Consider the following 11,788-nt stretch of genomic DNA (forward strand, 5'->3'; position numbering starts at 1 on the left):
GCAAAGCAGTCCTCCTTCAAGAAAACTGAAGGCAGCTGGTCATGGTGGCTCACGCCTGTAATCTCAGCACTTTGGGAGGCTGAGACAGGTGGATCATGAGGTCAGGAGTTCAAAACCAGCCTGACCAACATGGTGAAACCGTGTCTCTACTAAAAATACAAAATTTAGCTGGGCATGGTGGCACATGCCTGTAGTACCAGCTACTCGGGAGGCTGAAGCAGAAGAATTGCTTGAACCTGGGAGGCGGAGGTTGCAGTGAGCCAAGATCACGCTACTGCACTCCAGCCTGGGTGAGAGACAGAGAGAAAAAAAAAAGGGACAAGAATCAGAGACTGGAATTGTGGCAGTGGGCAGTGAGGAACAGATGGTGATGTGAACTGGAGAAGGGTAATGCTCAACTTCAGAGAGGGCGTGGCACAGCCACTGGGCCTCAAGATTTCTTAACGAAAAACCATTCACAGGTGTTAGGTGGGACACATGGAGAGCCAGCCAAGGCCCAGGTTTTCTGTGACAGCTGTGCTTCACCCTGCAGGACAAGGCTAAGCAGACTACACCATGACAAAAGTGTGGAAGCAACAACCAGGCAGAGGTTTATTAGGAAACAGGTCAACCTCCATGGCCAAGCACACATCAGACAGCGAGAGCTGCCTGCCGCGCCTGCACTTTTACCCTTCTTCAGCCATCCTCTCGCCCAGACCTTCATCTTCAAAAGAACCAAGAGCCCCCAGCCTGCCCTGAGGTGCCTCTGGAGCTACCCTCCTGCTCTTCCTCCTCCCACCACCAAACCTCCTGCAGGGCTTTCATCTACTGCCCAGCTTCTCCTCTACTCGGCCTATAAGCCTTTGGCTTCTGGAGCCTCCCTCCCATCAATCCCACTCTCACCATTGACTTCCTGGTTGCCAGGTGCCTCACCTTTTATTTTCTTTCTTTTTTTTTTAATGGTGCTACAGCAATTTATCAGTGTTCTTGAAATTCCATTCTGTGGATCCCAGGACCCCAGCACTCTCCTGGTTGGTGGTCTTGCCCACTCTCTCCTAGGATAGATACTTTAAAAGATCCTGCTCTTATTCCTCAGCTCTTTTACCCTTCTGTCCTCTCTAGCTCAGCAAAAGCAGTCATACCTGTGGCTTCGTGCTGTCTCCCCCAACTCAGAAAAGAATTCCCAGCACTCTCTCTTCTGCCCTGACTCTGTCTCTCTAACTCAATTCACATTTTTCAATTGCCTTCTGGCTATTCTCTCTCTCTTCTTTTTGAGATGGGGTCTCACTCTGTCACCTAGGCTGGAGTGCAGTGGTATAATCATATCTCACTGTAGCCTCGATCTCCTGGGTTCAAATGACCCTCCCACTTCAGCCTTCTGAGTAGCTGGGATCACAGGCATGCAGCACCATGCCCAGCTAATTCTTCTGTAGAGATGAGGCCTCACTATGTTAGCAAGGCTGGTCTCGCAACTCCTAGCATTAAGCAATCCTGCCTCGGCTTCCCAAAGTGCTGATTACAGGTGTGAGCCACTGCCCGGCACTATTCTCTCTTAACTGCACACTAGGACCCCTGACTCATAGTTCTAAAGCCAGATTTTGCTGTCTCAGTTAACATGATCACCATTACCCATGTTGCTCAGGCCCTAAGCCCTAAGATCATGTCCACCCCAATCTACAAGTGGTCACTTTGACTTACCATTCTCCCCTGAAAGTCTCTCACAGTTAGCTTTCCTCCCCATTTTAAGTTCCAACACCACCTTGGCTTGCCTCTCTCTTTTTTTTAAATGACTCCCCACACTACAGCAGTTGCTTTTTGTTGATCTTCTTGCCCGTCAACTCCAACCTTTCCAATCCAACCTGCACCATGTTGGGAGACAATTCTCCATGAATATCTCACATCCTGCACTGTCTGGGTCTCTGAGCAAAGACATTTACATCAATTTTAAGACTGTTTCTATAATGAGCCTTTCCAGAGTAGTAAACCTGGGAGACAGCTCTCTCCAGAGAGGTTCTAGGGTGGTAAAGATCAAGACCTCACCTTCTCCTCCTCAGAGGTTTACATTCCTAAGATAAGGTCTCTCCAGAGAGAAGTATGGACAGGCCACCACCAGCTCACAATAAGATGGACGCGTAGTTCTGGAGTTCCTTTCTTGTAATGCATCCCACTGCATGTACAGGCAGTAACATCTGGCCTTCATTATGTTGTCCTGTGGGGTTTGGGCCTTGGGGAATCAAACTGGACTACCTTGTTAACTTTTAAGTTGGGTAAAATCTTGGACCCTAGAGTTTCTGACTTAACACATCACCACTAAATTATCTTTATGAAGATCTGCTTTGGCCACGTGGCTTCCCACTACAGAATACAATTCTTACCTGTCACCTTTCCAGCTGGTCCTCCCACTTCTTATGTAAACCCTGTGCTCCTGTCAATCTGGACTACAGGATGTGTTCCATACACAGGCATTCATATCCTGCCTCATGATTCTGGCCATGCCTGAATGCTATACTTAGATTGCAGAAGAGATGAAATTTTATCCATGAAGCACCAGTGCCTAGGCTGCCCATAGCGACCTCAGAATGGTGAGCCCACCATTTCCTTCTAGTATGTTGCCATGGCTCCTTCCAGGTAGGCTGATGGGAAGTCAGCCTGCCCTCTGCTGTAGTCATAACGAGCTGAACTGATGACCAGTGCTGGGGCCCAAGGTGACCGCACCCTGGTTGGACATCTGGGAAATGAACTGCCCCTGGGAATGCTTGGCTTGAAACTGTCCAACAAGATAGCTTTCAATTTGATGGCAGCCAAAAAACCTACAGAGGTCCTCTCTTTAAGAAGTGTCGGGGGTGGCCGGGCGCGGTGGCTCATGCCTGTAATCCCAGCACTTTGGGAGACAGGTAGATCACGAGGTCAGGAGATCGAGACCATCCTGGCTAATATGGTGAAACCCCATCTCTACTAAAAATACAAAAAATTAGCCGGGCATGGTGGCGGGCACCTGTAGTCCCAGCTACTCAGGAGACTGAGGCAGGAGAACGGCGTGAACCCGAGAGGCAGAGCTTGCAGTGAGCCGAGATCGCGCCACTGCACTCCAGCCTGGGCAACAGAGCGAGACTGTCTCAAAAAAAAAAAAAAAAAAAGAAGTGTCAGGGGGTAAGGAGAGGCAACTCATCTTCTAGTGAACAAGTGAGTTGTAATTTTGGTTCTCCCCTAAGCTCTACATCTTAGTCTTAGCTTGTCCCACACTTCTGGGTATTCTTGCAATAAACTCCCAAGCAAAGACAACATGGGCATGTATTTTCTTGCAGCCTCAACTGCTTAATTCAAGTGCTCTCCCCACTGATCTCTGAGACACGTGTACAAAGACGTTGGTGGATGCATTGTTTGTAACGACAGAAAAATGTGTCCACTAATATGGGCTGGTAAAGTGATCATATTCATCAAATATAAGATACATCCCAATTTAGAGACATTAAAATATCAATCAAATGGCCTACAGTAGTTACCTGATGTAGTTGATTGTTCTAATATGTGAAAAAATGTGGGTCTTAGACTTGGAGAACTGAGGTATGGTGTATTTACACAGTGGACTACTTTGCAGCTGGGGTAGGTAATGGCACAAAAGGAGGTGTGTGTGGTGTTACCTGTAACAATCTGTGCTTGAAAAGTAAACAGTCTTAAACTAAGTGGTGAACACATGCATATAGTTTAAGTATTTTTACAGTTTTTGGTTTGTCTAAGATATGTTAAACATTTTTCTTTTTTTTTCCCAAGATAGAGTCTTGCTCTGTTGCCCAGGCTGGAGTACAGTGGCTTGATCATGGCTCACTACAACCTCCACCTTCCAGGTTCAAGCAGTTCTCCTGCCTCAGCCTCCTGGGTAGCTGAGATAACGGGCACCGTCACCACACCTGGCTAATTTTTGTATTTTTAGTACAGATGGGGTTTCACCATGTTGGCCAGGCTGGTCTTGAACTCCTGACCTCGTGATCCACCCGCCTCAGCCTCCCAAAATGCTGGGATTACAGGCATGAGCCACTGTGTCTGATATGTTATACATTTTTATACATATACATTCTGATATGCTATACAGTTATACCCGGCCAATATGTTACACAGTTTTCTCTCACTGGGCCTAGCAACATTTTTGTTATGTTATACATTTTGTTACACATTTTTTCTAACCGGGCCTAGCAATCTGCTTCATCTCCCCTGTTCTGTGGGAAACCTTGTGTTCAAGTGATAGCTTAAAAATCAGTTCTCGGCTGGTGGCGGTGGCAGTGGCTCACGCCTGTAATCCCAGCACTTTGGGAGGCCAAGGCAGGCAGATCACCTGATGTTAGGGGTTTGAGACCAGTCTGGCCAACATAGTGAAACCTCATCTCTACTAAAAATACAAAAATTAGCTGGGCGTGGTGACGGGCGCCTGTAATCCCAGCTACTCGGGAGGCTGAGGCAGGAGAACCGCTTTAACCCAGGAGGCGGAGGTTGCAGTGAGCCGAGATAGTGCCACCACACTCCAGACTGGGCGACAGAGTTAGACTCTGTCTCAAGAACAAAAAAAAAAGACAAAAAAAAAAAAAATGTATAAATAAAGGAGTTGAGAGAAACATTCACTGTTCCTTATCTCTACATGTTGATTATCAGAATAAAAAGAATTCCAGCAACATCAGTCATGGGCACAAAGCCAACCCGTAAACATTTACAGAACTTGATTACCCAAAACTCGGCTTGCTTTCTCAATACTACTGACTTTGGCTTCACATTAGCCACAGGCGTGTCTAGAGTTAAACAAGGTCAACTTTACAAAAAAAAAAAAAGAAAGAAATTTGGGCATAGTTTAAAAAAAACTTAAAAGTGTGTGTGTGTGTGTGTGTGTGTGTGTGTGTGTGTGTGTGTGGTGGGGGCGGGGCATTTCAATATAAATGCCTTAAACACAACCTTCCTGGCTATTTTATAAAATGGGTTGAATCTCTAAGGACACATATTTCCTAAGACCTCGACTGATACACAGAGTGCAAACTTGGGAGCCAGACTAGACTGCCTCAGAATCATGCCAGCTGTGTGGCACTGGAAAGTCACCTAACTTTGCAGCGCCTACCTTCACCTCTGTAAAATGGGGAACAATAATAACTAATTTATGCATGCTGTAAAGATCTGAAATTTTAAACTCAGTAATGCGCCTGGCACACATTAGACACGAGTGTTTCGTTTGTCTTGGCAAAGGCTTCGGGTTTTGCGACAATAGCCTTCCTGCCTCCGGAGCAAGCATCTCTCCTCGCCCCCTCTGGGGCATTTAAAAATGACCTCAACTCTACTCTCAATTATGTCCAGTTCAACATTTACGTGCAGGTTACAAAGCCGAGGAAGCTGAGGTATCTTCTAAACTAACATGGCACGTACAGAATTTTTTTAAAGTTTGGTAGAGGAATCGGCAGCACAAGGCAAGCGGCGCTCTGTTCGCAGACCTGGGAATCAGAACTCTGGGCGCCGCGGCCTCCAGGCGCCTCTCAGCTAACAGTCCTGCCGCAGGGGGAGGGGCTGCCAGCTCCAGGCAGAAAGCCGCAGGACCCCCTCACCCCGCCTTGCCGCCCCCGCTCCCACTCTCTGGGATGGGAAGCGAAGGGTCTAGGCGATGGCACTTACCAGCGCGAAGTGCACCAGCGCGTCATAGCAGAGCCAGATGAGCACCCCGCGGTCCGCCGCCCCCCGCCCGCGGCCCAGGCACAGGCCCAGGGCGCACCCCGCCGCCAGCAGCGCGGCGCACAGCAGCAGCGACCCGCCAGCCTCGGCCCCCAGCTCCCACTCAGCGCCCATGCTTCCGGCTCCCGACGCCAACGGCCCAGGACCATGCGGCGGAGGAAAGCAGGGAGATAAACGAAGGGGCGTGGCTGGCCGCGAAGGGGCGGAGCTGGATGGCCAAGGAGGAGCGGAGCTGACTGGCCAAGGCGGTCCGGGGAGGGACGCGGCTCCCCGGCCGGGTCCCGGCCAGAGCAAGGATTCCCTGCCCGCCTCGCACCCTGGCCAGCCTGCTGAGTACGGTGGTTTTGCCGGGTGTCGCGCATGGAGGTTCCGTAGAAGGAACGTGCTCACCAACTTGCTCAACCGCCTGGACCAAACCTGTTCCCAAACCGAGCCCAAAGGATTGGTAATAGGGCCACACCTTTTGATGCTGTTTGACTTTTAACAAGGCTCAAACTTTAAGCCGCAAAGTGAAGCCTAGGTAGTGGAAATTTTGCCAGTAGACCGGGGCAGAATTTTAGGGGCAAAAGGTTTTAATTAGGCTGCAGCAAGCCTTACCAGGGAGGTTGGGGGCCAAGGGTGTTTTCCACCAGCCGGCTTAAAGCCCTTGTGGCCTACTCTGACAATCTCTCCATTTCTTAAAAACCCAGAAAAGTAGAAGTGTGGGTGAGAGGAGAGTTAAGTCCTATGGGCTTGGCGATAGATGCGTTTAACCTGTGGCAGGCCAGGTTTCGCTATCGCAGGCCTCCATCACAACTGTTTCAGCACTGAGTGGTTAAATTAAATATTAAAAGCTGAGGCCGGGCGCGGTGGCTCACGCCTGTAATCCCAGCACTTTGGGAGGCCGAGGCGGGCGGATCACGAGGTCAGGAGATCGAGACCATCCTGGCTAACACGGCGAAACCACGTCTCTACTAAAAATACAAAAAATTAGCCAGGCGTGGTGACGGGCGCCTGCAGTCCCAGCTACTCAGGAGGCTGAGGCAGGAGAATGGCGTGAACCCGGGAGGCGGAGCTTGCAGTGAGCTGAGATCGTGCCACTGCACTCCAGCTTGGGCAACAGAGCGAGACTCCGTCTCAAAAAAAAAATAAATAAAATTAAATTAAAAGCTGAAAGAGTCAGTGCCCATATACCAAAGGCTAGAATGTAACAAAAGCCCACCAAGAGTTTTGCCTAGGCCTTTCTTGGGCCTTGAAGCATGACAAGATAACTAAGGAATTTTTAACAGGACCCGTTTAGGATTAAACAAGTTTTACTGGGGGTCTGAAGAAACTCCCCAGGCCTCCAAAAACAAGTTTATTGGGAGTCTGGAGGAATTCCACAAGCCTCCATGATTTAGCAGGAGACAAAATAAGGGTAATCATCCCAGCACCCAGACCCATTTAGATTAAGTAAATTTACTGAGGCTCCAGAGGAAGGTCTTCAGGATTAGAAGTTGTTAATCACTTATGTCTTTAGATGAATGCACTCTTACACGTAGACATATAGCTTAGAAGGTATATACGCTCTGGAAAAACTTTGTAATTATGAGTTGGTCTGGCAATAATTTCCAGACCTTCTCCCTGTAACCGGTTGCAGAAATAAAAACTCTTCTTCCCCAGTTCATCTGCACCTCGTTATTGGGCTGCCCAACCCCCAGTTTGGTCCAGGAACAAACCTACATTATTTAACTTCACAACAACCCTATGAGGTCGGTGAAATAAGCCAGTCACAAAAACATACTTATGATTACACTTACAGGAAATATCTAAAATAATCAATTTGCAGGAACAAAATAGAATGGTGGTTACCAGGGGCGGGGCGGGAGTGGGGGGGCGCGGGGAAAAGTGGAGTGTTATTTATTTGGATAGTTTGATTTGCAAGATGATGTTTTGGAGATTGGTTGCACAACAACGTGAACATACTTTACTGAGCTGCACACTTAAAAATGGTTAAGATGGCAAATTTTATGTGTATTTTACAATTATAAAAAAAAAATGCTGGCACTGAACACAAGAAATTTTTCCCCTATCACTTCCTATACCATTTTTTTAATAGCAGTTAACACCAGATAGAATGATCCTTGTTTAAGCACTTACTGCTAATCTCCTGCCACTATAATGTAAGTCTTCAAGGCCAGGGGTTGTGGCTAGCTTTTTTATTGCTGTATCCCTGGCACCTATTACAGAGTTTCACATATACTAGCTGCTCAGTTAAATAACTGGTGACTGAGTATGGCCAATCTAGCCACCTATGCTCTGGATCCTGTCCTGTAACTAACTTATCACCCTTTAGGGACCATTCTGCCCACCTCCCCTTCGGAGCAAAATAGAAACTTAATGAAAAAACTGATCAGATCCCCTGTCTTCATGTCTTGACCCTGCTCCTCAGTCCTTTCTACTCTGGTTCCTGCCTTATCACACTGATAACAGCTCTCACTAAGGTGACTACTGGCCTCCACATCACTGAACCCCAAGAGCAGTTCGTTTTCTTGGTGTAGTTTACTTCTCAGCAGCATCCCAGCACTGAAATATTTTTCCTTTGGTTTTCTGAGAATACAGCCTCCTTAGCCATTCTGTTTCCTTTGCAAGTGCATCTTCCACTACAAATGCCCAGTGAATGCTGCAGCTCCACAACCCAGTCCTAGGCCCTGTTCTCACTCCAGACCCCAGATCCAGGCAGTTTCATCCTTATCCTCTGCTTTAATGACCAGCAAAACCGGCAGAGAACTCAAATCTCTAGCCTGGTCCTATTCTCTGGACTCCAGACCAGTATTTCCAACTGCCCTACTTGACAGTCACTTGGATGTCTCAATATAACCCAAAATGAGCTCATCACTTTCCACCCCAATGTCTGATTCTCTTTCCTATCTCATGTTACTTCCACTCATCAGTTACTACAACCCGGAAATCTAGAAATCATCCCTGATACTTCTCTCTCCCCAAACTTGGCATCTAAGGCATCACCAACTCCTCCTCAGCAGCCAAGTATTTCTTGATTCCACGCATTTCATGGACCTGTTCACCATCTCATCTCTGTGCTTCACTCACTAATGTGACCAGCTACCTCTACATCACTAAATCCAAAGTACATTTTCTGTCCTTAGCCTTACCAACTAGTGATCTTTATTAATCTATTATCCCTCTTGCTTAATGATGGTCTTCCATATAGAATACCAAAATCCTTTGTATGACTTACTAGACTGTGGGGTCTGGCCCCTCCCTATCTCTTTTTTAGCCCTTTCCCATTCCCCTATTAATCCTTCTCTCCATTATAATCTTTCATCTAGCTATACTTGCTTTCTTTCACTTCCTCAAATGCCCCATGGTGCTTCCCACAAGGCTTTGTACAGACTCTTCCCACTGCTGGAAAGCTTTTCCAGTCAATCTGCCCAATAAACTGCCTTTTTACCACGATCAGTGAAATTTTGGCTGGCTAACATTAGCCTGGTTATCACCTTTCTCAGTAGCCAATTTCCTCTACTATGTGTATCATTGTATACCTCTTTTTTTCTAACATTTGTCAAAACTTGTCTTTTTTTAAATTCCTGTTATTTTTACAAGTATCCTGTGCCATAGCACAGTACCTGGCACAGGACAGAGTATTCAGTATTCGAATGTTTCTAAAGGCTTAGTCATAATTCTTATTTATATGAGACTGAAGACATCGAAAGGATACATACGTAGAATGTGATCTCATGAGAAAAACTAGGCTGAAGTAAATATGAAATTTATTCTTATGTTTAGGGTTGAAAAGGGTAGATGCCCAACGATTTGGGTTAAAGAGAGTTGATGATAAAGAAGGTGTGACTTGATCACAAATCTAATTATGATGAAGCTGGTAAAACAACTGAAAGAATCCCCCCACATTAATAGAATCAAATGTCCAGATAATGGAATGTTCTTTCATTCCAGAGTACTCAGAAACCAGTCACACCACACTCCTTATTGTTGGAATCCTTGGAGTGCATCAAGCTGACAGGAACCAGGTCCAGCAATGACTTTATAATGAGAATGGATGAAATGCAAGGGGTGTTCGGGTAAAAGAAAGCTGATTTTAAAAATGGACGAGTCTCCTCTGCTATCTGGAAATAACAAAGTCTACTCCCAATCAAAAACAGTTCATTTATAATGACGGAAATTTAAGTTTCTTTCTCTTTTGAGACAGGGTCTCAACTCTGTGGCCCAGGCTGGAGTGCAGTGGCACGATCTCAGCTCCGGTGTATGGCAGCCTCAGCCTCCAAAGTAGCTGGGACTACAGGCATGTACCACCAGGCCCAGCTATTTTTTTTTTTCTCTTTTGTAGAAATGAGGTCTCACTATATTGCCCAGGCTGGTGTCAAACTCCTGGGCTCAAGCGATCCACCAACCTTGGCCTCCCAAAGTGCTGGCATTACAGGTGTGGGCCACTGCACCCAGTTTAAGAAAGGATCTTGTAGCAAGCAAAGCTAGCCAATAAATACAAACTCCCTCAAAATGAGTACCTTTGTTTCTCAAGCTCTTCTGACTTACTCCTGCAGGAATGTTTCCATAAAATACCCTGCCTCAAAAATCTGATTATGTTTAAAATATGTAAAATGTGTACTTTATAACACTTTAGTGTTATTGTATTACCAATAAAACTTTTACTTACCACCTAGTAAAGTTGCTGTCCCACGAAAATGTTCCTTATCGTATGGTTTCTCACATTATTTGGCACAAGGCCCCATGCATCTTTGGGTACCACGGTTTAAGAGAATTCCTCAAGAAGGTGTATGGCAATTTGCTAGGGTAGGGAAGGGGGATGCTGTAGAAGAAATTCCCTGCAGAGAATACTTTCTTTATAGCATGGCTCGGCCATAGTTTCTGTTTTTAATAATTTAATAGATGATTTTAAGTTTTCTGATGGGGCCAATCAACAATGCTTCAAGAAGTGATCTTCAAACTATACTATGATTTTCTAGTCCAACTCCAGTTTTTCCTAGATAACTTAAAGATTTTCAACCAGAAGTGTTTGAAAAACACTGCCATAGGGTGTTGAGATTTGGGCAATTAACACATTTGATTGTTTTACAACCCTGTTTTTTAGCCACAGGATAAATTTAAGAGGTAACTAGTTGCTCCATATTTCTATTTCTTTATCCCAAGTCCCTTGAAATAGATGTTCAGTACTACCTGGAGTTTCCTACAGATGATTTGGGAAATTAGGTTAGGGCTGCCTCCAATTTTTCCTAAAACTCAGAATGAAGAAAAGGCACATTTTTGTCTCCTTTTTTTCATCTTATGCATCTGAGGAAAGCCTGGGACTGTTCACACAACAATAAAGTCATGATTCAGGCTGTCTCATTTGAGTGGAGTTTTCTATAGGAATTGATTTAGGACAGTGGTTTACAATCAGGGATGGTTTTGGGCCCCCAGGACATGTTTGGCAATGTCTGGAGACATTTTTGGCTGTCTTAACTTGGGGAGAGGAGAGAGGTGCTACCACTATCTAGTGAGTAGAGCCCAGGGATACTACTAAACATCCTACATTGCACAGGGTAGATGACACACAACAAAGAATTATCCAGCTGAAAATGCCAATAGTGCTGGGTTTAAAAAACCCCAATTTAGGCCAGGCACTGTGGCTCACGCCTGTCATCCTAGCATTTTGGGAGGCCGAGGCAGGCGGATCACTTGAGGTCAAGAGTTTGAGACCAGCCTGGCCAACATGGTGAAACCTGTCTCTACTAAAAATACAAAAATTAGCCAGGTGTGGTGGCAGGCGCCTGTAATCCTAGCTACTCGGGAGGCTGAGGCAGGAAAATCGCTTGAAACCAGAAGGCAGAGGTTGCAGTGGGTCACGCCACTGCACTCCAACCTGGGCTAAAGAGCGAAACTCCATCTCAAAAAACAAAAAACAAAAAAACAGTTTAGGCCTAAGTTAGTTGAGGGACTTTATAGGCAAACAGTGGCATTAGGTTGCATTCCCACATCCCTTTTCTCACACATTGTATATAGTACTTTTGGAGAATCATTCTATCACTGCTTTTTAGCTATCTAAACAACATTTATACTCACAGCTTCATATACAGAAATTATATTTCCTTTTCCCCAAAAAGAGTTAAGTAAA

General features: G+C 45.9%; 1 protein-coding gene across 1 annotated transcript in view; it reads right to left on the bottom strand.

Annotated features, from left to right (window-relative positions):
* Positions 1–5,870, bottom strand: part of EBPL (EBP like) — a 30,345-nt gene extending 24,475 nt beyond the window's left edge. Inside the window, exon 1 of the mRNA XM_054446724.2 lies at positions 5,623–5,870. Coding sequence (XP_054302699.2) covers positions 5,623–5,793 — 171 coding nt within the window. The 5' untranslated portion in view covers positions 5,794–5,870. The remainder of the gene's footprint in view (positions 1–5,622) is intronic.
* Positions 5,871–11,788: the final 5,918 nt, after the last annotated feature.

This window comes from Pongo pygmaeus, chromosome 14 (genome assembly GCF_028885625.2).
Source record: "Pongo pygmaeus isolate AG05252 chromosome 14, NHGRI_mPonPyg2-v2.0_pri, whole genome shotgun sequence".
Lineage (NCBI taxonomy): Eukaryota > Metazoa > Chordata > Mammalia > Primates > Hominidae > Pongo > Pongo pygmaeus.